A 27,500-nucleotide genomic window follows, 5' to 3' on the forward strand; every position below is an offset into this window, starting at 1 on the left:
TCAGCCCACCAGGGGGCAGGGCTGGCTGGCATGTGGTGCTGGGGGATTGAACCGCGGTCCCTGTGCTTTGCTAGGCTTGTTCTAAGTAGGTGCTTTAGACCACTGAGCCATCTCACCAGCCCCCATAATTCATTTTTTAGAAGTTTTTTTCCAATGTTTTTTCATTTAGAAAAAGTATTAGTCTGCCTTCAGTTCTTGTTTAGAAGGATCTTTTGCCATCTAATTATTATTATTATTTTAATTTCTTCTACTTTATTTATGTCTACTTATTCATGGTTCTGAGACTTGAACGCAGGACTATTGCACTGAGCTATATCCCTAGCCCTTAATATAATTTTGTTGGTTTCATTTTGAGATGGGGTCTCACCAAGTTGTCAAATTACCCAGGCTGGGCTTGAACTTGTGATCCTCTTGTCTCAGCCTCCAGCAGGCTTGTTTGCCCTTGCTGGATTGCAGGTATGGGCTGTCCCATCCAGTTTGATTCTTTCTACTTTTTTAATTTCACAGAAGTGGGTTTTGGTTTGTGGTGTGATGTCCAGTTGCAACCCAAGTGTTCCCCAGTTCTGCCCTGATAAGTGCAGCCTGTGTGTTGCATCATCTTTTGTTTCTCTGATGGGTTGCAAATGGCCTTTCTTGTCCAGTTTGCATCATGAACTGAAATCCACAGAGGAACCAGCCCCTTGGCTTCTGCCTCGACTCTCAGCCAGGTCACCTTCCCTTAAGGAGACCTCAGGATGATTTTTTGCACATATGTGTGCATTCACATGTGAGCTCTGGCATAGCTGGCTTATCCTCTTGTAACTCCTATAGGGCCGAGTTTCTAGGTAGAATTCCTAAAGCAATTACTTCCCTTTTCTGTGCTGCCCTTTTAATATTGGAGGGCTGGGATGAGGTCAGTCTGCCTTGGCTGATTTCAGATTTATTTCTCAAGCTGGAGCCAGGGTGAGGCTTTGAAAATAGTCTTTTCAAAGGTGCAGAGTTATTTCAATAGAGAACCAGCCTGTTAAAACAAAATAAGAGAGTTGGCAATTTGAGCAAATAAATTGCTTCCTATTGATAATGGGATATTTATGCAGCCCACGGCGGAGAACAATTTCTCTCATATCAATAAAAGGCCTTTTATCGGTTATCAGGGAGCCAAGTGGACTGGGAAAGAACGTGGCAGGGCACGGGGAGGGCGGCGGTGCAGCAGCAGTGTGGGGAGCCAAGGCAGGAGGGCCTCCCAGGGCGTCCCGGGCCTCCCAGGGCATCCTGGGCCTCCCGAGCCACTGTGATTCTCTGCTCCCACCTCTTGCATTCCTGCGTTTTGTCCTTAAGGTATCTGAAATTTCCTCTGCCTGCCCTTCTGCAGGCCACAGCTCCAGGACTCCTCTGCCGGTGAGCAGGTGAGAAGCAAGACCCCAGCCCCATGCATGTGCGCCCTTGCACAGGGGCAAAAGGATGAGGTGGGTGGATGGGAGTCCAAATGGAAAAATCACCCAACAAAAGGGGAGTTATTTCCTGGATCAGGGGCAATTCCTCCATCTCCTGCCATTTGTCATTTGGTCCTGAGCCTTTTTTGGGGGGTGGGGGTGGGGAAGGGTCTACAGGGTGTTCAGGGTCTCACTACTAGATCAGACTCATAGCGATCTGCCTGTTTACAGTCTCTCAAAAGCTGGGATTACAGGCGCATGCCACCATGCCCAGTCTCAGTTGCTGTCTCAGAGTACCCCGGGGACAGGGCTGGCACGGCAGGCCAAGGGATTGAACCCCTGACCCTTGTGCCAGCTTGCAGGTGCCTTAATTTGCTGAGCTATTTGGCCAGCCCTTGGTCCTGAGTCTTGATGCAGGGAATTCTTGGGCAGATAAATCTATGAGTAATTTTTTGTTGGTTCAGTGGGCTGAGCTGCCCAAGCTAAGTTTACTAGCTGTGGGCAGCTACAAGTCCTCTGGGCCTTATATAAAGCCTGCAAGTCATCTTGATCTAAGACGCTACAAATGGATGAATGACTGCTGTCACACTCAACGTGTGTGATGACCACTGTCCTTGTGTTCCACGGGGGACTGTCCCTAACACCGATAGGTGTCTGTAGCAGGAAGACACTGCCTGACTTAGCCCACTCCCTTAACTGGGGCTCAGTTTGTCACCAGTGAGAAGCAGAGGCTTGGGCTAGAGATGCTGCTGGGAGCTTTTAGGTCTGCAAGTGCCACATGTGTCACCCAACAAGTGCTGTAGTTTAAGGCTGATAGGCCTGTGGGAGCTAAGGAAGAGAAGATTTTTCTTTATCCTTTGAGAATGTTAAGCTGTCCCTGGAGACCTAAGCAGAATGGATTCCTAGTAGACGTTGTACCAGTGTGAGCAGCACGTGCTGTCTGATGGCAGTGAGCAAGAAAGCTGCTCAGCACAGAAGCTAAAAATCCGCACAGCCCCCAGAGGAGCAGTGCTGTGGGGATGCATCACGTCAGTAGGGGTCTGGGCTCCTGGATCAAGCTGGGAGCATCTATAGGGGGCAAAGAGAGGTAAAGAGGAGGTTTGCCCAAGAACCACGGTGAGATTAAATGTATGTCCCTGGGGTGAGGCCAGGCCTCCGAAATATGGGCCCTGAGCCATTTCTGGATAGGGAAATCATGTGACAGAACATTAATAAGCAGAAAAAAAAAGAAATAGAATTGCATTGCATCTAAGAAGGACATATACTGCCTCTAGAAGCATTTGTTTTGTCAAAGAAAAACCAGAACTATTGTGGCAACAGAAGGAGAGAGATACCAGTATAGAACATGGCTCAAGTCTGAATGGGCAGGTGAAGACTGATAGATAAGGGGGTGGGGGAGGATGGTCCTAAGAGGAGACATCATGAGGAAGAGGGCATTCTGACCAAACTGACTGCATTAGTCACTTTTCTATGGCTGGAGCAAAATAACCGACACCTGCAGCCAAAGGAAGAAAGGTTTATTTTGATTCATGATTTCAGTGGGTTCAGTCCATGTTGTCTGGTTCCAAGGCAAAATAACTGGCATGGTGGAGGAAAGTTGCTCATGTCATGGTGGCCCAGCAGCAGAGGGAGGAGGGAGGCACTAGAAACAAGAATACAGTAGGAAAAGAAAAAGAATACAGTAGGCCCTTCTGTGACCCACCTCCAGCCAGGCCCTAACAGCAGTCACTATAGAATCTTCAATGGATGACTCCACCAATAAATATGGGATCCTGATGAATCAGTCACCAGTATATCCAGGAGATTTTTTTTTTTTTTGGGGGGGGGGTCATTTTAGGTCTAAACCGTAACAGTGACCTGGAGAAGCCTGTGGAAATTTTCATTAAAGAGAGACTCTGACAGGTTGCAGGGGTAAGGTGTGAAGCTCAGGAATTGTGGGTAAAAGAAGAATGAGCCAGCCTCACGGGTTGTTGCGAAGAGTTTTGCTAGAAGGCTTTCTCCTTTTCTCCCTTTGTTTTGTCTCTCCTTCACTTCTGCAACTTGGATTTCTGTTCTTTTGGCCTCGATATCACTGCTAAGTCCGCACTTCTGTTTTCCCAGAAGCAGTATATAATCTGGGTGCTGATTATTCTGATTTCTGGATTTTAACTCTTGTTGTTTAGAAATGGCATGCTTTAATGAAGAATTGATTGTTGTGATTATGATCATGATGTTCACAGATGAATTCCCCTCCATTTGCTTTTTTCAGGCACATCCAGTATCGCCTTCTGTGCTGAACGGTGTGATTCTTATTTTCTGTCTTTGGAAATAGGCCTAATTTTCCCTGAGAAAAATGCTTGTTGCTGTGTGAGAAATGGCTGCTTCTGGGAAGCAGTACCTGGCATCTCTCCTGTTGCTGTGGACTTTACTGAGCTCTGGAGATGGTCTAACACTACTGAGAACAGACTAGATGGTGTCCAGACCCAGCCCTGGCTTCCTGTCTGACCAGGCCCTCCTTCACTGACAGGAGTTACCATTCCCTCACTGAGCCTTAGCTCTCTCACCTGGGTTCGCATGCTTACTGCAGCCCTCTGTGAGCATGGGGCTTCCCGGGCACCTTCTTTGGGCCGGGCTTTCACTAGTAGGGGATTTACTTACAGTCTGTCACTATAGAACTTCAGATATTTCCATCATATACAGTAACCCTACTTGTTATTTGCAGACATGTCCCAAGAGCACAGCAGATGCCTCGAGCCACAGGTAGCACTGAACCCCATCCATGTGATGTGATAGAAAAGTACAAGACTGTACAGTGTGAGGCACATTGCCATAAATCCCGCTCAGCACACTCGCCCACACTTGAGCACACTTACCTTTTTGTTCTTGCTACTTTCAGAAGCAGGCCTTGCATCCTCTACCATGAGTGAGTTTTAGTTGCAGCATAGGGGTTGCCTCAGTGTCCTGAATCAGCTCCAAACATTCCCCTTCCATGGGGAAGAGTCAGAAGTCACATGGTACTAGATCTGGTGAATAAGGTGGATAATATTTTGAGGTATGGTGCTCAGCAACAACATTCCCTGTATTTTTATCACAACTTGCAAAGACACTTATGGAAGAGGACTTCTGGAACTGCCTCAGAAAGTGGCAAGAATGATGGCCACTTTCTGAGTGTCTCATGAGTGGCTCAGTGTACTCAAAGCAGGGGGAAGGGTATTTTGAGAGTGATTAGTGCCAATATGTCTTTTAGTGTAATAATTTAAACACAAAAAAAGAGAGAAGGGAATCAAGAGAGGGATAGAGCAGGGATGGAAGGAAGCACAAGGAGATGCAACAGAGGAATTCCGATATATTATGTACTTGTACCAATTCCCCATGAAGAATGCAGACATTAAGTACCACAGACATGTACTAATAAAAATTAATTTAAAATGCAGACACACACATAAAATAAAGTTTAAAAAGTTTAACTTACAGACTAGACACAATTAGAGATTCATAACAATAAAAACAGTAAAGTAGGGTAGTTGTAGCAATGTACATTCATAAGCCATTTAAACATTATTACTTGTTTATTTCTGGAATTTTGCATGCAATATTTTCTCACCATGGTTGACAGCAGGTCCCTGAAACTGTAGAGAAAGAGGAACTGCTGAACTATGAACTGTGCACACTTCCTTGAGTTTATTTTTGATATGATTTGGATTTTAAAGGCCTGTGTGATAGCTTGGTGAAAGGTGTGCTTCATAGGAACCTGGGCTTCTTCTAAAAGTGCCTAAAAGTCATGGGACACAGAGGAGGGATACTACCTTCTGGGGGAAGGCAACGTGTCCATAATATGCATTAAATGGCTCAACAATGTTCCTGCCCTTTGATCCAGTAATCTCATCCCTTGGAAATTTCCCTAAGGAAATTTCTGTCAAAATACATTTAACTTACATTTAAAGTTCTGATTGTGTGTGTGTGTGTGTGACAGGGGATTGAAGCTAGAGCGTCAAGTATGATAAGTAGACACTCTACTGCTAGCTACACTCCTAGCCCATATGATGATTTATGAGCAAAGCATTGCATGCCAGCATTATTTACAATTAGAAATGATCTACATCTTGCACCAGGAGTTTGGTGAAATTAATTCTGCCCAGCCATGGTTTGGAATATCAGTTAGTCATCAAAATGGTATTAAAAGACTCATGGACAATATGGAAGATTGAAATGAAAGTAAAACACGTGATAGAAAGTTATGAGGAAAGTGTGGCTCCAATTTACTAGAGACTGTGTATTCAAACTTGGGGATGGTAGCACATTAGTATAATCCCAGCACTCACTGAAATTGTCGTATAGCCAGTTTGAGTTCATCCTGGGCAACATAATAGCTTTGTGAAACCTTGTCTCAAAAATATTTTACCAAAGGGATAAGGGAGGATAGCTCAGTGCAAAGACCTTGAATTCAATACTCAGTCATGGAAAAGAAAGTATGTTTAAAAATTTGGAGCACAATACATGTCTTAATTACTTTATAATCACTGGGACTCTGGCCTGCTGTGAGCTAAGGAGCCAGAATGATAGATTTGTTTAAAATGTGTCACATCAGAATGGAAACATAAGGGTGCTGGAATTCTAGTCAGTTCTTCTGGCACAGTCTTGGTTAAATTCCCCTGTGAGAGCTTCATGTTAGCCAGACATGATGGTGCAGGCCTGGGATGCCAGAACACAAGGAAACTGAGGCAGGAGGAATGAAAGTCCAAGTCCTACCTGGGAAACTTAAAGACCCTACCTTCAAATAATAAAAAGGGACAAGCGGTGGCTCAGAGGCAGAACACCCATGGGCTCCATCCTACAGTACAGCAAAAAAAGAAAGAAGTCTGGCGCCACTTTTCCTCACCATTTGTGATTCCCCCCCCCTCTTTCTGGAATAAAAGATAAATTAACATTGAAAAAAAAATCACTGGGACAAAATACCCAATACCCACAACTGCCAGGAAGAGAGGTTTACTTTGGCTCATGGTTTTAGAGGATCCCTCCATAGCTGGCTGCAAGCAAGGCAGGAAGGGCTTGAGAAAGAACAGTTGGAGCAAAACTGCTCAGATCACGGTGACCAGGAAGCAGAGAGAGAAGGGAGGAGCCATCGAGGAGACACACCCTTCGGGGTGAGCCCTCCAGTGACCACCTCCCCAGACCAGACCCCACCTCCTAAAAGTGCATTCAGCTATGGATTCATGAGTGGATTAATCCACTAATGAGTATAGCTGCCTCATTATCAAATTGCCTCCTTAAAGTGTCACCTCTGAACACATGAGGCTTTTGGGAGTCATCCTAGATCTAAACTCTAACAGTGCGCTAATGTATTACCACTGCTTATGGCTGTTTAGTGCCCATAGTTGATACTTTTCTTTATATATTTTGGGAACATTTTTCAAAAGATGCATCAATTAATGTATAACTGGGAAAGTACAGCCTTTGATCTGCAGGTTTAGCTCTGATATTGGAGAGGTACCTCCAGCTGTCCCTGTCCTTGCAGAGGGGCCCAAAATTCTTTGTGGACAAGGAGAACTGTCCTGTTGTTCTGGATACTTTCTCTTCTCTTTCTCTCTCTCTCTCTCTCCTCTCTCTCTCTCCACTTATCATCTCCCCAGGGACTTGGCCAGGGAAGATGTTTCTGTCATTTTGTGAAGAACCCTTTGGCAACCCTCACTCTCCTGCATATTCACATCTAACCTAACCAGCTCCTTTCAGTCCTGCCCCAGGCATTCAGTATGTCTCTGGACAGGGTGGGCATTCATTGTCAACATGTGGTCTAAGTTGCTTTGTTCTTTTACTGTCGGGGAATTTCCATCAGTGTTCACCTACCTGGCATGCCAAAATCAATCCAGCTTCCTCTGTTAGGGGGTAAAATTTTGGGACATATTAACTCTGTCCTAGTTCTTAAGTCATTAGAAATGCCCAGGGCTTTCTGACTATCTATGCCTTCTCGATTAAGGGAGAATTTTGATTTGTTATGACCAGGATACTTTGACTTGGCTGGTATAATTTCACCACCTAATAAGTTAATGAAATGCTCTTCTTTTAGAATGCCATCTAGGGAGGGAGTTGGGTTTGTTTTTCAGTTAAAAGTACAAATTTGGCCATGAGGTAGTGAAAAACGCCAGGAGCTTGGAGACACCTGAAGTGCACAGCAGGGTCATCACATGGCTGATGCACTGGCCTGGGGCCGTTTAACTGCGGCTGCTCCCAGGGTAACCGTGGAAGCAGTTACAGTTTTCTGCAAATAGAAAACAATTTTCTGTTTGTCAAGATGATGGGTTGTTAAGGTGAGCCCAGGGCCCAGGAATTTGGGGAATTAACAAATGTATAGAAATCTTGTTCATGGTTGGCATCTCACCTTCGAGTGTGGTAACTAGTCAGAGACAACTAGTCAGTGGTTAGCAGTCACCATGACTGAGCAGCTTTGTTCGCACTGTTGCTTTTGCCATGTCTCTTCGGCCTGGGAGCCTGCCAGCCAACTGTGGTAACTAGTTGGAGGGTCATACTGTGGGTACACAGCATATGTGAATGATATAGACACTCTTTAAGTGTCCAAAAATGTTTATAGTAAAAGTGACATTGCCATTAACTCCTTTCAGAATGCTTCCTGCACTTAGCCCTCCAGTCCTGCCACTTTCTGAAGCAGGTCTGGCTGGCCTCTTTCATGAGTGTCTTTAGTTGTGCTTTTGAGGCTGTCTTGATGTTCTGAGTTGATTCAGAGTGTTTCTCTGTCATGGTCATTTAAGAGCCGGAAGTTGTGGGATGCCAGATCAGGTGGATAAATAAAGTGATTGGAGACACACTTTGTAATGTTTGTAAGAGCTGTCCTTCCCATTGGATGGCACTCAGCCGCTACATGAACTGTATTTTTAATTACATCTTTTTTGTTTTGGTACTGGGACTTGAACTCTGGATTTAATTATATCTTATAAAAACAATTACCAAAGAAGAATTCCAGGACTGCGTTGGAAAGTCACAAGAGTGATGAGATCAGTGTGTTTGAACAGAAGGAGCATTTTGAGGGAGGTCACTGGCAGTGTGACTTTATTACAATAAACTTTAAAAGAAAGACATAAATATTCCCTGTATGTTTTGATTGTCCCTTTGTAGGCGCTCAAGGAGGGACAGCCATGATTCCCAGCCTGCCCCTCTGCAGGGCTCCCCCCAGCCTAGAGTCCTCATCTCAGTCCCTTCTTCCTTGCTGGCCCTCATCTCCTGTCCAGCCCCTCACTGGGCCGGGGTGGCACTGAGCCCAGCTCTCAGTCTCTTCCTAGTTCCCTGAACCCCCTCCTCCTCACCTTGTTCTTTCCCAGGGGTTTTCTATCCATTTTTCTCTCCTCTTATGTGTCTTTTTTCCCTCAGGGTTCTGTACATCTTAAATTCTTTAAACTTCCTAAAATCTTTTGTGAAACAAGATTCCATTCAAACAAACAGACAAGTTCAGGAAGCACCTCCAGGCCTCGGGTTCCTAGATGTGGCTCTACCGGGCCTTGCCACAGAATTCTAGTGGAATCTGAGCATGGAGAATAAATGAGAGGCATCCTCACATCTCAAATAAGGAGCATAGGAATGAGGACCCCTTAATCGTGGTAGAAACATGCCAAGAAAAAACCACGAGGTCCAAAACGTGAATTCTGCAAAGCTGCATTCTACCCTTCTCTCCCCTCCCCGTGACCTGCCACCAAGCGGCCTTATGAAGGCAAGAGCACTCTTAGCCCCTTCGGCATCCTCTTCCTCTCTCACTTCTCTCCTCCTCTGGGGTCCTGGCCCTTCGCTGTCCGTGTTCTCACTTCCATGTTCCCTAATTACTGAAACCAGTTGGTTTTGTTTTTCTGACTGATTGATTATAATTAAATTGGAACTTATTCACACTCACCCTTCACTAGGATTAAACCAGCATTTTATGTGCAATTATATCATTCTGCAACCAGATGTAATGGGTTTCCCTTCTGGCAAGTGCAAATCCAGTGAGCACAAACAGAAGACCAAAAAAAGAGAGAAAAGGTTCTGGGTCTGGATGCTGATAACACCAGAGATGGATGCGCATATACTTTAAGGAAACAGTCTTACTGGCAGAATGAGGAGTGAATCTCTTGGGCTCAAGAACAGGATCATTATATTCGAGGCCTTGCTTGACTCCAAACCTTGTGCATCACTCTGGAGAGAGAGGCTCAGATGCCTGAGGGGATGCAGACTTTGATTCTGGATCATTCCACAGACGGCGACTGGATTCCATCTGTGGATGGATGTGTCTCTCTTTGTCTCCTTTCCGGACTCTGCACTGTGACCGATGGACAGGGTTCCTCTCACCATTATCTTCATCAACTAAGGAGAGCACCAGAGTCTTCTCCACAAGGAAGATGCTGTTCCTAAACAAAGAAAGCATGTAGATTTTATTCTGGGAACTCTATATATTCGTGTAGAAAAGCACTTTGGGGGCAGGCCCATTCCTGAGTAGGTTAGTCAAGGTGTACATTTCTGAGCATGTTCCGTTTAAGGTCATAGTTGAAGAAAAGATGGCTTCACATTTCTGGGTGTGTTCTGCTTAAGATCACTGAGCACATGTGAAAGGTTAAGTGGCACATGCACACAGTTCCGGGAAGGCTCAATTTAGGGTCATGGAAAGATGGCAGACACATGTAAACAGGTCTGGGATGAAACAAAGGAGAAGATATCTTGAAGGCATGTTAATATAGGAGTGAGACCTTAAAGGTGCCTGCCTCGCTGAGCCGCTAACAATTCTGTCTCTGTTTCCCACTGTCACTGTACTTTCAGCCTCTTCTGTGTCTAGAGTCTAGTCAGGTATATCCAGCTGTGCTTGCAGTGGCCACCTGGGTGACACTCAGATGGCTATCTCAGCATGGCTCAAAGACCCCTCTCCTCGCTCCTGAAAGCCTGCATCTCCACCTGAATTCTCATAGTCACTGTCCCCTCTCCCCATCACATAAGCTGGGAATCTCAGAGCCTTCTGCAAACTCCCCTCTCCCAAGCGTGAGCATCTGAGCCTGCCCTGAGTACCATCCATTCTGTCTCCTAAGCGTCTCTGTCCCCTATGGCCATCTGCCAGGCTGCAGCCTTGGCTTCAGGCGCATTATCTTTCCCTTGCACTCTATGACAGCTGCTCATTTCTTGTCCCTCTTGTCTTAGCTGCCCTGACAGAACTCTTGGTTTAAAAACCTGATTTAAAAACTTTTAAAAAAAATCTCCAAGGGCTTCATGTGGTCTACACCAAGAGACACAGGTATCAATTATTAAAGTGCAAAGTATAAATATTTTAGTTGCTGAGGGCCAAAGTCCATGTCACATGTATTCCTTTCATTAAGCAGTACACATTAGTCAAGCTGAACAGATAATGTAAAAATGAATGGGAATGGTTGTGATTTAATAAAACTTTATTGATAAAAAACAAAAAAGATGGTGGGCCAGCTTTGGGAACAGAACCTCCTTTCCCAAACCATAGTCCAGGGGTGCAAAAGGCTTTTTTTTCCCAGCTCGATTTTATTTTATTTTTTAAAAAAGATACAAAATAGTGCTGAAAAAAAGCATTAGAAACAATACAAGATTTCACTAAACAAAGTAATAGGAATTCAAGGGCTAGGGAGATAACTCAGTAGAATAAGTGCTTGCCTGGCCAGTGCAGGGTTCAGAGTTCAATCCCCAGTAGCGCAAAAAAAAAAAAAAAAAAAAAAAAAAAAAAAAAAAAAAGGATTTCAACAATAGTTGCTGTATTACATGATGCTGTCTTCACATTAGTTGTTCAGAGTACCAGATATAAATGTATAAGATTTGTTTAAAGAAAAATAAAACAGTAACAAAGAAGTTATAAGAAATTCAAAAGAGGAAAATAAAATCATAGTAAAAAGACTTAAGCGTTAACTGCTTCTTTCAAAAGACCAGCAGAAAGCAACAGTACAATTATCCAAACTATTCTGCATCTATACCTAAATATATATTTTTTCCACAGTGATATCTGTACACCCATGTTTATGGCAGCACGGTTTGTCACAGCTAAATCTGGGAAACAACCCAAATGCCCATCAACTGAAGGATGGATGAAAAAGATGTGGTATTTTTACACAATGGAGTATTATTCAGCTATAAAAAAGATAAATTTTTGAGGCTTTTGTAAATAAGTGGGTTCAGCTAGAGGCTATACTGGTTAAGTGATACAAACCATGCGCAAACATCATGTTATCTCGCTAGTGTGAGAACGCGAAGGAGTAATGAAAATCTAAATGGTACGACCGATACCGTGAAAGGGAAAGAAATTGTTCAATGAGAAGGAAAAACTGGGATGAGGAGAAGGTCAAAGGGCTCTTCGTAATCTTGCTGCAGCACGCTGCTCTCCCTTCGTCGCTCAGTGTGCAGGCAGCGTTGTACACATGCGCACAGCACCACACATTCTCCTCACTCCTTCCTTGGCCTTCAGATCTGGAAGAGTCCCGTGTGACTCGCACCAACCTTTCTGTAGCCCGTCTCCCCATCACGTGGACTCCCGCAGGGCTCGTGTAGACTTGTACTATTGCACTGTCGTTCTTGCTTAGGGATATCTGGTCACCTCTCTGTCTTTTGAGCAAGAATATTAGCTTTGTGCAGCCTGGAGAATTCCTTTTGCTCTCTATTCAAAGGTAGCATCTGGCATATAAAAGCAAACAGCAACTGCTGGTAGACGGGATGGTCATATTGATCATCCTCAAATACTCATTTTTTGCCTTTCTTATAGAAGGTGGAAACCCTTCCAAATTTCTTTAATCATCGGCTCAGTCCCTACCTCATTGTTTTGTCTGAATAAAGACCTCCAGGTCCTTATCTTACATTTTCTGGTGCATTTGCATTGGTTTTTAATAATTGTGTTGCCTAGCCTAGCTGAACTTCATCCATCTCCCATTTTCCAATTGTGCATTTTTTTTGTTAATAGAGTCATCGCTTAAAGCACTTAAGACTCGTGTTCTTCCTAAAGACACACTTTTGTGGAGACTAAATGGATTTTGCATCTCACAGCGATTGAGCTAGGAAATATTGTTCTTCCTCATTACTAATTAGAGCTTACAAATTAGCACTGTAAGTTTCAGCTGGTTCTTAAACACCTGAACGTTAGCCAACTAATATTGACTGGCTGGTGTCTGCTGCCTGAGTGATGAGTCTGTCCCCATGGTGGCAGCTGTGCCTTGCTGTTCTTGCCTGAGTTGTCTCTATCCTTTGGAAGCCTTCTGGAGCTGAGGCCAGGTTCTCAGAAGGTGCTGGGTCTGGATGCTGGTAATACCAGAGATGGATGCACATATGCTTAAGGGAATAGTCTTACTGGTATAATGAGAAGTGAATCTCCTGGGCTCAAGAACAGGATCACTTTATGATCCAAGGCCTTGCTTGACTCCAAGCCCTATGTATCACTCTGGGGAGAGGGGCCCAGATGCCTGAGGGGATGCAGACTTTGGTTCTGGATCATTCCACAGCAACTGGATTCCGTCTGTCAGAGGATGTGTCTCTCTTTGTCTCCTTTCGGACTCTACACTGTGACCAACAGGCAGGGTTCCTTTCACCGTGACAAACACTGTGACCCACAGAGGCATCTTGGAGTTGGTGGCATTGTGACACAGTGCTTGGGGTGTGTGTGTGTGTGTGTGTGTGTGTGTGTGTGTGTGTGTGTGTTTGTGTGTTGCCTGAAATCAAGAGATGAAATTGAAAGACCAGAAGCACAGTGCACTTACTGAACTCTGAAGCACAAGGACTTTGCCCAGACTGGGGTGCATTGTAGTGAAAAGCACACACTCCCCTGGACGGGCTCTGCAGTCCTCACTTTCCAGGCAGGGAAAGGCAGCCAGAGCCCACTCCGGCCATGAGCAGGCTTCCTGAAGACAAAAGCAGAAGGGTCTCATCTGCTCCAGAGTTGCCGCCAGTTTTATGGGTACGCTTCTCACCCCTGTTCTGTTACTAAAAGTCAAATAAGGCACACATCATATGTCTCTCCCCGAACGCAAGACCCATTTCCCCCTAATAAGTCTCTGGTCTGCCTGGGCTTTCCTCACGTGAGAAAGATTGAGTCTCCAGTGGTTCCCACTATGGATTTCTGTTTTTTACCTTACATTGCCCCCCTTCTCTGTTACTTTGAACAGAAATAAAGCTAGTGCCTGCTTCTGCACATAGTTACATGTACATAAGAGGAACTTCTCTAGGATGGAGTGAGGACCAGATATTCTATGCAAATAGAGGGCAGCTTTGATCTACTTACCTGCAGCTCCCAGGAAACAGAATCCTTGGTTGGTATGACCTGTGCCTACCCTGCTCTGGGCCGTCTGGTGACATCCTGCAGACAAGCAAGCCATGGGCATTCTAGGCCTTACAGAAACAGAGCCCTCTGCAGTGGGCAGTCCTGGAGCCAAACCCAGAAGTTCAAGGTGAAGCAAGTCTGACAGTAGCTTAGACAGTCAAGGGAGGGGAGTGGCCGGAGCACAGTAGCCAGGGCCCTCATTTCCAGACCCAGTTCTCTGACATTGCTAGGGTACACAGTGTAAAGGTGCAGGGCAAAGTTCACAGTAACATCTAGAGCCTGCAGAGAGGCCACAGGGATGCGGCTAGGCCCTGTGGATGGAAGGGAGCTGCTGGGTTGGTGCGGTTGGCAGCCCGCGCAGATCAGGATCGAGTCAGAAGAACTGGGGCACAGTGATGATTTGGGAAGGAGGGTTCAGAGAAGGAAAGTCTGGGCTCATAAGGCAGCTGGCCATCTATGAGTCCAGCTACAACTCCGGTCCTGACCTTTTCTCTTGTGCATGGCATGCCTGGACCCAAAGCAAATCCTCACTAGAGGCCAGAGGGAGATCAAGTCTAAACCGTGTTTCAGATGCAGGAGTTGAGACTGAAGGGAAAGCTTGGCCCGGGAGGCTTGGGCATCCTCCTGGTGGTTCAGCAGACCCTGCCTCTAAATCTTCTCATCAGGTTGCATGAGGCTGTGGTGTCCCCTCAGTGGCCCTGAATGCTATGTGCTGTGACCTATAGCTGAGTAGTGGATCTAAGCTATTTCTAGGATATCTGGGACCGGGTGTGAAAACATATGGCTGCTTTAGGGAAGCTTGGGCATGTTTGTTGATGAGGAAAGCCTAAAAATACTGGCAGACTTCTTGATTCAGAACTTGTACTGGACTGAAATTTGTTTTTATTCTGTTCATGGAAAGAAAGAGGGAGAGTTTTGAACAGGAGATTAATAGGGTACGTAAGAGAACATGGGCTTCCTGTTCTTCTCTTTTAAACACTTTAATGATGTCCACAGATCTGCAGAAAGGAGGGCTGTAGGACCTCAGGGATCCTCGCAGCCAACCCAGCTCATTTTACGCATGAGCACACCGAGGCCTTTGGGTTTGGCTGTGGACCTAATTAGCTATTAAGCCTGGCTAGGAGCCTGCGGTCCAGGCTCACAGACGGGTCTCCTCTCTGCTGGAGCCCACACGCGTTCACCGAAAGCATTCAGCGTACTGAATTAACATTGATAATTCGTCAGACATTTACTACCAAGTGTGGTCCTTGTCCCTATTCAGACTTAGCATCCTTTAGCCAGCTGTCGGTGGAGCAGCTCCTGCAGCCTGTGGGGGAGGAGCTTTAAAGATGGAAGGAGGGTAGGAGGAGCGAGCTTACCCCTCAGTTCCTACGCCCGTCATGGTATTTATTTCTAGATGGGGCACACGACACATCTGTGAAGAGGATAAATGACCTGCTGCTACATCATCACAAAAAGCTATAACACGGCTATGGGGGACAAAGATGTCTTTGCGGAGTACGAGGCCCTGACTTAACCTTGAAGAATGGATGTGATTTTGGTAGGGCGAGAGGAACGGAAGCTATTTCACATGGAAATGCTGGATGGGATGGTATAATAATCTGAAGCAGCTTCTGAAACTGTCGGTTTCTAATCCCTGGAATTTATAAATTCTGCTTTGGAGTTGGAACGAGCTCTTTGCAAATGTGGTTAAAGGACTTTGAGATGAAGAGATTATCTTGGACTGTCTGGGTGGGTCTCAAATGCAGATGTTGATAGAAGAGAGGCAAAGGGCAATTACAAGTAGAAGATTACGTAAGGCAGAGATCAGCGTGAGCAGGCCACCAGTCCAGGAGTGCTGGCAGCCACCAGAAACCCAGAGGCCGAGAATACATTTCCCCGTCAGCCTCTAGGGGGCGCACAGCTCCCTCAGACACATTGATTCTGATCTAATAATGCTGGTTTCAAAAGAATTAATTTCTGTTGTTCCGAGACAACAGAAGCCTTGTGGTAATTTGCTGCCGCTGGCCTAGGATACCCATACAAAGAGGAAAGGATGAAACCCAAGTGGGGAAGTGTGGGTAGGTCGAGATGCCTACCAGAAGCGCGGTCAGATATTAGAGAGATACTGAGTAACTGAGTTGAGGTCAAGTGTTCTATCAGTTTGAAGAGGGACTGCGAGTTTCTGCATGCGTCTTACAGCGCTGAGTGGAATACAGAGCTGAGGAAGAGAGTCATGGGATCACCTTTACTTCCCAGTGGCACTTCTTACCATGCTCCTGATTATAGGTAGTGAGTGCCTGCCGGATGCCATGGTGAATACCAGCAACTGCCATACCTGGGTGAATTGAGAAACGGTAGTTCTGCCACAGGGCCAGTGTGCTGGGGTGTGATGGAGGGGCCATCGCCTCTTTAAACTGGGATCTCTGTTCCCTGGGCCAGGTCTCGCTGGGCTGTGAGGGGCAAGAAATGCTCTCCCAACAGAGGGCTAACGCCTCACGGTCCCGGAGGGAAGGAGGACTCTGGGGAATTCAGAGCAGCCCTGGTGGGGGGGGGATGTGAGAGGTTGGTAGGTCGCTTGCCCTGCACAGTGGTCCTTATTAATAGCTGAATCTAGTTCTGCGCCAGATTCAGAAAGTATTAAAGAGGGCTTTTGGGCTTTCGTGGCACTCTTATTGATCTGAGGTTGTTTAGAGCCATAAAACAACTGTAAATTAGAGGCATGAAATAAAAAACAGCAGGATACATAACTCCTATCCTCTTTGGAGGTTGAAAAAGCTTTCTGCACAGTCTCAGCAGCAGCTGGACCTGAAATATGTCTTCACGTGGGGAATCTCATTCTCCTGTCCTCCTGGGGGCCCACGAGAATCTTCTCCACAGCTTGGCCTTGCCCAGAAAGTGTCCTTGGCCTCTGGCTGTGCCTGCTCCCTTCTTTTTATTTTCTTCCTCTTCCCTCTCTTCTCCACCCTTCCCTTTGTCTGTCCTTCTTTTCTTTTGATTTTGTGGTACTGGGTGACTTTCACATTGAGCTCCTTCACTAGCACTTTATTTCTTTATTGTTGAGACAGGGCTTTACTAAATTGCCTGGGGTAGGTTTCAATTCACAGTCCTCCTGCCTCAGCCTCCAAGAGTACCAGGACTGTACGTGTGTACCATTATGCCAGTTCACATTTCCTTTTTGTTCTTTGCTTTTTTGTTCTGTTCTTCTTTTTGCCTTTCCTTTATCTGATTAGAGGGTTTTGTTTTGCTTTGTAGTAGTCAGGACTGAACTCAGGTCCTTGCACACACTAAGCTATCACTCTACCACTGAGCTACATCCCCAGCCCTTAAAAAAGATTTATCCTTTTGAGGTAGTCCTTCTGAGTTTCCCAGGCTGGCCTTAAACTCAGGATCCTCCTGCCTCAGGCTCCTAATCAGCTGGGATTACAGGTTGCACCCCATGTCTGACATGAAGGACTTTAATATATATTCGTAAAGCAGTGGAGCTAAGAGATGGTCACCAGTCACTGCAATGTGATGAGGTCATCCGCGTGACCAGTGGCCTTTTCCTTTTCCTTGCAGAGATCCGAGAGGCCTTTCGAGTTCTGGACCGGGATGGGAACGGCTTCATCTCCAAGCAGGAGCTGGGCATGGCCATGCGCTCCCTGGGGTACATGCCGAGCGAGGTGGAGCTGGCCATCATCATGCAGCGCCTGGACATGGACGGTAAGAGCCCGCAGGCCGGACCTGTGCTTGGCCGAGCTCCCTCTCTTCCCTGAGACCCTGGAGGGGCCTGCATCTTGTGTCCAAAGACACAAGCCCATATCTCAGTTTGCATTTGAGGAGCAGAAACTTGGACTGCATCAGGGTTTTACCGAGTAGTCTCATGGAGATCTAGGGAGCTGCAGAGGTGGCTTGGGGCTGTCGGAGGAATGGAGCAGAGGAGGTCTGGCTGGGGAGCAGTTAGAGCCCTCCTTCCTTGTGTTCCTTTTTTTTTTTTTTAAAGCACTTTATCGAAATAGAATTCACATACTATAAAATTCACCCATTTAAAGTCTACAACTCGGTGGCTTTTATTACAGCCACAGGTTTGCGCAACCAGTGGTGCATTCAATTTTGGGACATTTCCATCAGTCAGATAGGAGGAAGCCCTGCCCCTCTGAGCTGTCCACTCCTCCCATTCGCTCTGGCCCTCGTCAGTCCTTCTGTCCCCCTAGGCCCCAACTGGCCATGATCCCCTTTCTGTCTCCACGGAGCTGCCTTCCCTGGCATTTGGTATCATGGAGCTAGGCAATGTGTGACCCTTTGCGACTGGCTGTTATCTCACGTAGTGGTGTTTTCAGCACTCACCCACGCATAGCATGAGTCAGTATTTCTTTGCGTGGCCAAATCATAGTCCTTGGTGTGGACATAGCTCCCCCTCTGTCTGTTTTCCATGCTGCTTTTCCCCATAGATGTAACCGCATGAGGGCAAAGGGAGCCACTGCTTGTGATTGGCGTGGGGGTGGTCAGGGAAGGCTTCCTGGAGGAAGAGGAATTTGGAAGAGGGTCTTAGAAAAGAGGAAACCTGGCAAGTGCCCTGGAGTTCTAGCCTTTTATTTAGTTTCCTCCTCTGCCAAACCGGGAGAGCCATGGCTGTCTTGATTGTCACAAGATTGTTACAGGGATTATATGCAAATGTATGGCAAGCTGCGTGGTATGGTGTGTTTAGAGGTGGGCCTTTGGAAGGTGACTAGGCCCTGGAGCTACTAGTGCTGACTTCCTGCTGGCGTGGTTGGAGTGGGTCACTGGAGGCGTGATCTGGGGTGGCCTCTTTGTCTCCTCACTGCGTCATACACGAGCCGCTTTCCTCCTCTATGCCCTCCCACCATCTGTTTCTGCCTTAGTCAGTGACTGTGGATTCAAAAGAAATCAGAATGAACTCCTCCTCCTGTAAGTTGTGCGTTTCAGGTATTTTGTCCCGGAGACAAGGAAAGGGACTAAGACACTACATTGCCTTAAGAAATATGGGTCCCCTGTCTGTTTTGGGTACCACGCTGCCTGCAGGTGCTACTCAGTTCAGCTTTGTCCAGCATTTGGCTCACAGTTTGTAGGGGTTTCTGTCTGTAGTCAGCTGCTGCTGAGGCAGGGTGGTATGGCAGAGGGCTGTCACAGAGGAGAAAGTCCAGGGCAGGGCAGGCAGGAGGCAGTGAAGTGAAGCAGCAGTAGCCACCTCCCTTTCTGTCTCTCTCCATCCAGCCTGTTGGATGGTGACACCCAGGCTCAGGCTGGGACTTCCCATCACTTACACCCAGAACAATGCTGGGCCAGTCAGTGGTCTAATATACTTATCATACCCTTACTCCACATCCCATACCTTAGCTTCAGCTGCCTCTGAAAAGCCCCACCTCTGAGAGTATGAGACTTTGGAAGAACATTCAGATACCAGCAATAAACAGCATTTTAAAGTCTCTATCTAAAATAAAAAATTAAACATATATAAATGGTAAACATTTTCAAAACATTATCGCATTAGGTTAACTTTGTCTTTTTCTGTGCTAAAATTTGAACACCTGTCCAAAATTGCCTGAGCATCCCAACATTGAGAACCTACCTTGGCTCAAGGTCTAGGAAAAGGAGAATTTAGTTTTGTGAACCCAACACTCTCTCCCTCTTGACTCGGATCCACAGTAAGGCTCTGAGGTTGAGCATCATGCTATAGACCAAGTGGAAGGGATGAAAGGCAAGCCCCAGAGCATCTCTTTGGAGGAGGAGACCAAGGTCATGGTAAGGACCCATTTGCTTGGCTTGCAGTTGCTGGAGCGTGGCTTTCTCCTCTTATCTTACTGGACTTAGCGAGAGGATGATAATATGGTGGCTGGACTTCAGTGCCAACCCCAAGTGCAGCTGTGGACATTTATTTTGTGGTTGAGGATGGAGATGCTTTATCAGGGTATTCATTGTATGAGCAGCCCAGCTTGTCCTCACGGCTCTGATTGCTTGTGACTCGCCAGGCCTTCACAGGCCTAATGTGACCTTGCCTGGTGTTTTTGAGATATTTCTGAAAAACTGGTGTAAAGTATATATTTTATATAGCAAAACCTCTCTTCCATTGACTTTCATAAGTATTTCAGAGGCACATTTGCAAAAACTGTCACCTCTTTCAGCTAATAAAAAATATTAACCCATGCCTCTGCAGAACCAAGAAGATTTTGTGCTTTTGATTCTCCCCATCCAGTGTTTATAATAAAATCTAGTCAAGAGGACCAAGTGACAGTAGAAATAATTAGCAGCTTTAACATGAGTTGGGCTGTTGTGGTAGATTACTCTGCTAAAATTTAAGGGTCTTTATTTAGTTTTGAAATGTATTTAGTACAAAGTCTACAGGGTCTCACTACACAGATCAGACTTGTAGTGATCTCTTGTTTTGAGCCTCTCAAGTGCTGGGATTACAGGCACGTGCCACCATACACAATCTCAATCTACTTCTCAGCGTGCCCCAGGGGCAGTACTGGCACCGCATGCTGGGGATCGAACACCAGTCCCTGTGTCTGCCTAAGCAGTGCTTTAATCTGCTGAGCTATTTGGCTGGCCCTTATGGGTCTTTAGAAAAGTCTGTTTTCATTCTTTGTACTTTATGGCAATAGTCCGTCTTATCCATGGGAAGCACACTATAAGACTCTATGGGTAACTGAAACCACATATAATGTTGAACCTTAAACATACCTATTATGCCTATTCAAAAGCTTAATTTATTCATTAGGCACAGTAAGATATTAGGAGTAATCACAAATATTGAAATAAGGAGCCTTGAACACTTCCTCTGTGATACTCGTCTGTTAACTGAGATATCTCCTAAATAATTAGCAGGTGGGTAGCATATACAACGTGGAGACCCTGGATAAAAGGATGGTTCATATCCTGGGAAGGACAGAAGGAGGTGTTATATGAGATTTCAACCCACTGCTCAAAACAGTGCATGATGCAAAGCTTACCAATTGTATACTTCTGGAATTTTCCGTTTCCTATTTTTGGACCATGGTAACTGAGTCATAGAAAGTGAAAGCATGAATAAAGAGTCACTACTGTATTTCCTCTGGACTCCAGCTCATGAAGAATTTTGCATTCCTGCAAGTCCTCTCTGATTCCCCACGGGCACAGGGTCCCTGGGAACCCGAGACCTTTCAAGGACTCCATCAGTATTCAGACACGAAGGCTCCTTCTGGGACGTTGTGTAAGAGATGTCAAGTTTCACCAATTTATTGCAATTTATCTTATCCAGCTGCTGATGCTGAAGGCAGAACTTCTAAGCAGATCTCATAAAGAGTTTCTATTAATTCCTTGAACAAAATCCAAGTCACCAGCTATTTTACAGTGACCCATCAGGTAAAAAAAACACATTTATTTACTTTTAAAGCATGGCTTTAAAATGAAGTCTTGTTTTGTGATGTATAAAAGATTTAGCACTAAGTATGTTAAAATAACACAGCATTATAGGCAGAAGGAATTGCCTACACAATTTATTAAATGCCTAAGAGTGAAAAGAGTCAAACAGAAAATGCCTGGACTGAGGTTGACATGTGAGTCTTTTAAGGCTTTCATTAATGATGCCAGGAAGGGACATTTCTGGGGTACCAGACTCTAGAGATGGATGGGTTGACTGTTTCAAGTGTCCTTCTCTCATTGGGGGCCTTGAGCTGTTCTGTTAAAAAAAAAAACAGTATCTAATTATATCCTTCCTTCCTCACTTTGGTAACTGGAGATCCTCCACAGGAATTTGGTTCTACCTAATTAAGTTTCTCTTTGGTGTGGAACATGTGGAACGGCAGATATTTTTATGGGGCCTATGCCAAAAGAAGAAAGAGAAGAAGACAAAAAAGGAGGGCTGAGAGCCAAGCTTAGGGCTTCATATGAGATGATAAGCTGACTGTGTCTCCTGGCCCACACACTCTGGCATCTGGGGGTCACAGGAGAGGTGCCCCGCTTCTCGCTCCATCCCAGCTGACCATGATGAGGAGCGGGTCTGGCCCACACACCAACCTTCTCTGTCTGAGGACCCGACAGTGAGGTCATACCTTTGGCAGGAGGCCAGCTGGCATCAGCCTGACTTGTCTGTGTGTACCAAGTCGTGACATAAGGTTTTCATTAGTTGGCTTCTGGGGCCCAGGTGCCTTGCCGGCTGCTCATGTAATGGTAGCCTCCTTGGATTACAGAGCACGCCTGCATTTCCTAGCTGCAGGTCCAGCCAGACAGCTCCACAGGACAGAATTAAAGTGGACTGGAGGGTCTGGGATTACCTCCTGGGCTGCAGCCAGTTGGCCCAGAGGTGGATTGACTGGTGTGTGTGTGTGTGTGTGTGTGTGTGTGTGTGCGCGTGCGTGTGTATGCTGCCTGTATTGAGCTAGAGTTAAATAAAAACTCACAACTTCTATCCAGTGCCTAGGACTTCCTCTTTTACCCATGACTGTGAAAGTTCTTTCCTGGAATTTGGACTCAATTTCACACTTTCTGTACACCCTGGACTGTGTCTGTCTCCGTCTGTCTGTCTCTGTCTCTCTCTGTGTCTCTCTGTCTCTGTCTCTCTCTCCCCCCCTCCATCTCTCTCTCCATCTCTCTCTCTTTGTGGTACCAGGAATTGAACTCAGGACCCTGTGCTTGCCAGGCAGGTGCTTATTCTACTGAGCTATCTCCCTAGCCCTGTACTGCTTCTCTTTTTGCCAGCCTTTGCAGCTAAGGTGCCTTGTACACCAACCTCCCCTTTTCCTGAATGCTGTTCCTAGGATCTTCCCATCACCCTGAGTAGGAGCCAACATCCCTTCACACTGGACTTGAGTCATTGAAGCCTACACCCAGACACTCAGTGCATCCCAGGAATTGATGTCTCTGAAAGAGCTTGAGTACCTGCTTGCGGGTCTCCATAGGTTCTCCCAAGCTCCTACCATTGCCTTCCACTCTGTGTCACCACAATAGCTTCTGGCTGGAGCTCCTCTGGGTTACCAGCATGGTTGACAGGTCAAGGGCTTGGGATATTTGTGAGCACTTCCTGTGTGTCTGGTGGCCTCAACACTATACCCCTTTGGCCATCTGGAGTGTGTCAGCTAGCTTTGCAAATAATTTGCTGGACAACTGAACCAGGAGGTATTCTCAGCAATCTGCCCCCCTTGCTGGGTCCTAATGTAAACCCTGACTCTTTCAAGTGTCCCTCACCTCTCCTGTGCTTGGACAACAAGGGTTCCTCTTGGATATAGGTACAGATCTTGCCCTCTTCCTCCCCGATTCAACTCTTGCTCCCCAAAGATGACAAATCTCATGCCGTTCTAGCAAATTGGTTGAAATTTCAAAACTCATTCTCATCTCTCAATATGTTTGTAGCTTTTTTCTTTTTTAGATTCACCACTGCCTGAATGGGAGTACTGGGAATTCAATCCACCTAGAAGTCCCCATTCTGGTCTCTGGCTCCACTCCTTCTTCCCCTTAAGGGCCCTAAATTTTCTGGAAGAGACTTAATGGATCTGTGAAGTCAATTTCATAATTTCATAGCCTACCTGATGAATTTAGGGTCTTCCCTGTATTAGCAAAAACAGATGGTTATTTCAGGGTCACCATGAACTGGCTCAGGTTCTCCAGCTTTGACTCAGGTTGAGAATCTAAGGGTCCAAGTTTGGTTTTTCATTGAGAACCATTCAGAAGTGGTGATCCTGCTCTTTTGTTCTTGTAGCCATCATTGCTGGGATGAAAGGCAGACACAGGAGCCACTGGATCTTGCAAACCCTTGCTGTCTAAAATTATTTCATCCCAAGAAATGATAGCTGACGTTTAATGAATCAGGGTGCTACTGCATACCATGAAAACTAGTGTCTCAATTTCCATTGGTAAGGGAGCCACTCCGGTATTTATGATTACAGAGGACTACCCTTCAGTCTCACTTAAAAAGTTCCTTTCCTCCCTAATACTACAACTGCATCACCATGAAAGCCCTGTCTCTTCAAGGTCAGTGAGGACTCAGGACATAAGAGAACCTGTACTGTAGCATCCTATAACTCAGTGGTGTCCCAAATTTCCTGTTCAAGATTATGGGGCCACAGAGCAAAATGACTGACAATGTAGAGTGTGCCTAAGCAGAGTCACATGGAGAGAAAACATTCTCTCAGGCTTTCACAGAGAGCAAATTGGTCAAGCAATGGCCATGACTTATCCACATGGCTGACACTGACAAAAGATATACAAACTGCTGTACAGGGTTTCAGGGTAAATCCTGAGGGGATTTGACTGACCTTGTCAGATACAAAAGTTACATTTTTGTTATATAGGTCTTGCTTTTATCTTGGTCACTATCCAGCAAAAAAGTTTAAACACAAGGTATAAAAAGTGAAGCTATATTAATATGCTGAGCTGTAAAAGGCTCAAGTCAACAACTTCTGACATTGCCAGTTCTGCAGATGACCCACTACTATTATGGACTACTGGACAATGTTGGATTGTTTTTCTGAATTCATGTACCTACCATATTTGAATGGCAATGGAATACCTATCTCTGACAAAACTAAGCAAGAAATGGGGATATAAATAAAGGACCATTTTGTTGTGAAAAAAATATGTATCTGTATATACAAAATAGGATAGATATATAGCTACTTTCTCTTAGCTCAGTGACAAGAAAGATTTGTACTAATAGTGTTTAGACAAGATATCTTGTCTTTCTTCATATTGTACTATGAATAACTACTATGAACACAACAATACACAATGTATTAATTATTGTAACTCTCCTACTAACCTGTTTGGAAACTGCCTCTTTGCTATTTCTTTCTCAATAAAATTAATTAATAAAATAAAATAAATCCTTTTGTTAAAAAAAACAGAAAATATGTTAACTTCTAAAAGTGAGATTGCTGTGGGAAAGATTGGAACCTGCTATGATTCTTCATCCACAATGTTTTTATCAAAAGCTTGTTAAAAGGAAAGCCTGAGTATGTCTATCTGGGAATATCCTGACCAATATTATCATCATTGATTAAAAAAAAAAAACACTACCAATATTCTTGATGAAGAGGGCAGGACTTACCAATTTTGTTTGTTTGAAAAGAAGTATTTTTCAATGTCTTTGGTTCTCTTTTTCTTTTTCCTCTTCATATTGCCACCTTTCATTTGTGTCTCAGTAAGGATGTGCTAAGTATTGCTGCAGTAATAAGTAACACTCTTAAGTATTACTGGCTTAAGCCACACAATCAGCTATTCATTCATGCTGAATGTGTCCATGGTGGGCTGGTTGGGGTCTTCCTTTGTGTCTTCTTATTGGAAGTCCTGGAAGAAAGATGCTCTGACTGGTGCCTGCTTCCATGACAGTGACAGCAGAAGCATCCAGCTGAACGGCACAGTGATTCTTGAAGCTTTTGGCGCCTCGAACACATTTTGTTGGCTAAGACAAGTCTCATGGTTGGACTAACAACAAAAGTTCTTGAGAAGCACAGTCTTACTGCATGCCCAGAGGGAGGTCAGCTGGACGCTATGATGGCCAACACTAGTGACCACCTGAACATTCCCATCATTTTCTTTTTTATTAGAATGTCACATTCATTGCCAACATTTGCCCCATGAAGCATTCTAAGGATTGTTATGAATAGGGCCAGAAACACAATTATTGTTGGTGGCTCTGCATGTTCCTTTCAGATTGATCAAATTCATATTAAGTAAAATAGTTTGAATGGCAATGAATATATATGATACACAAACGCATATATAATATGTATGTAGTATAAAGTTTTTACCCTAAAAGAGGTAGCCTAAGCCAGGCTTGGTGGTGTATGCTCTTAATCCCAGCACCCTGGAGGCTGAGGAAGGGGATCTCGAGCATGAATTTTGCTGGAGCAATTTAGCAAGATCATGACTCAAAATAAAGAAAAAGTACTGGAGATATAGTTCAGTGCAAAGGCCTTGAGTTCAGTCTGTGGGGGACTAGGGGGCTGGGAGAGCGAGAAGTGGGGGAGGGAGAAATAACCTTCCTTTTAAATGATTCTGGGACATAAACAAGGGCACAAAGACAGCCTAATTAAATTCCAAAGGACTAATATCATTGACTGCAGTGCAATAAACCAGAAATTAATAGTGAAAGCTTGAATTGCAATTCCACCCATTTGGAAACCTAAAAATTAAAAACCCAACCTTTTCCATTTAATGAATGGATCCAGATGCTGAGTCTTTGAAACAGAGAAGCAAAAAGCTGACAAAAGACTGCATATTAGGGACCGTGGAGATAGCTCAGTAGAACAAGTGCTTGCCTGGCAAGTGCAGGGCCCTGAGTTCAATCCCCGGTACCAAAAAAAAAAAAAAAAAAAAAAAAAGTGCATGCTTAGATGACAATGGCCACATTAACACTAAACTAGATATGAGGAATAAACATGGGAGATTTATCACAAGAATGCTTAATACAATTAATACAATTTCATGTAAATGCCTTTGAAGATCTGCATGGAATTGAGATTTTTCTGGAAGCAGAAATTTTTGAAACTGGTTCAAGCTGAAGTTAGTAGTCTAGATCTGAAGTTGCAAACTTGCAGCCTGCTGGCCACATACGGCTCATGATCATGTTTTATTTGGCCTGTGTGCCATTTTATAAGGCAGAAAATCTCACATTGAAAATCTCTCGCTCTCTCTCGGCTTAGAATGTTGGAGAATTTGGCAAGACTGCATCTCTGTTCTTCTGTTGCAACAATTTACTGGAGTTCAGGAGTTAGTGATCCTGCCAGGCAGGGGATAACTTAATGCACCGTGGTGTACATCCTAGTTCCTTAGTCTTCCTGCTCTCTCTGATGGGCCACTCATTGCCTCTGGGCCCTGGGGTGCGCTACTCCACGCCCAGGGAGCACCAGGAAGCCAAGCTTTTCTTGTTTGACATTTCATCCCTCAATTCCCTTGATTGTAAGAAATCAGTGCTTCTGTTACATTGTTCTCTGGGATCTTATTTTGTTCTAAGTGCTCCTTACCATTCTAGCTACTCTGGTAAATTCTTATAAATGTTCTGTTACTAATAATTAAGACAACTAGGACCTGAGATTCACTGCTGAGTAGAACTTCTCCCAAGTAGTTCCCAAACTGCGATAGTCACGATGTTGTCAGTATTTCCTCATACTATAATTTTTTTTTTTTCAGACAGGTTTTTGCTATGTGGTTCAGGCTGTTCCTGAACTCACCAATTAGCCCAGGCTGGCCTCGAACTCATGGTTATCCTTCTGCCTCAGCCTCCTGAGGGCTGGGATTTTAGGTGTGTGCCACCATGCCCAGCCCTTCTTACAATAATTTATTTTATCTAGTTATTCCCTCTGTGATGTTACAAATTTTACGGGAAAGTAATTTTATCATTTTTGAAACCCAGGGATTCTTAACTTTCTAGTTTACATTTCAATTTTCTGTCTTCATTGAAGTGTGGAAAATAAGCGTGAGCTGCTATTTGCTAGGATTTTCTTTGTAAACAAGAATAAGGTGAATTTTTATGAACTCATTACCTCTCTGGAACAAGATTCTTCTCATACACAGAAATTATCTTCACCTTACTTATGTTGCCCGTATCCCTATTTTTGGTTATTTTATTTGGGATAAATTACCGTGGTGTACTGATGTCTTCAACAGCTGTTTTACTGCTTCCTGAGCTTACAGCAGATTTGATTTTTGTATCACGCAGTATTGTGTTATACGTATTTTCCTGATGCAGCGCTTGAGATTGAACTCAGGGCCTTTGCACTGAGTAAAAAGTTTACTTTGCGACAGAGCCTTGCTAAGCTGCCAGCCTGACCTAGAATTTATGATCCTCTTGTCTCAGCCTCTTTAGTAGCTGGGATTACAGGTGTGGGCCGCTATGCCTGGTCAGTTTTTATTTTAATTTCCAGTGT

The 27,500-nt window shown here is 44.9% G+C and overlaps 1 protein-coding gene across 1 annotated transcript in view; it reads left to right on the forward strand.

The window, feature by feature from the left end:
* Positions 1-27,500, forward strand: part of Caln1 (calneuron 1) — a 625,800-nt gene that overhangs the window by 305,671 nt on the left and 292,629 nt on the right. Inside the window, exon 3 of the mRNA XM_004630406.1 lies at positions 17,218-17,361. Within this exon, the coding sequence (XP_004630463.1) occupies positions 17,218-17,361 (144 nt within the window). The remainder of the gene's footprint in view (positions 1-17,217; positions 17,362-27,500) is intronic.

The sequence above is a fragment of the Octodon degus genome, unplaced genomic scaffold (assembly GCF_000260255.1).
Source record: "Octodon degus isolate 3935 unplaced genomic scaffold, OctDeg1.0 scaffold00035, whole genome shotgun sequence".
Classification (NCBI taxonomy): Eukaryota; Metazoa; Chordata; class Mammalia; order Rodentia; family Octodontidae; genus Octodon; species Octodon degus.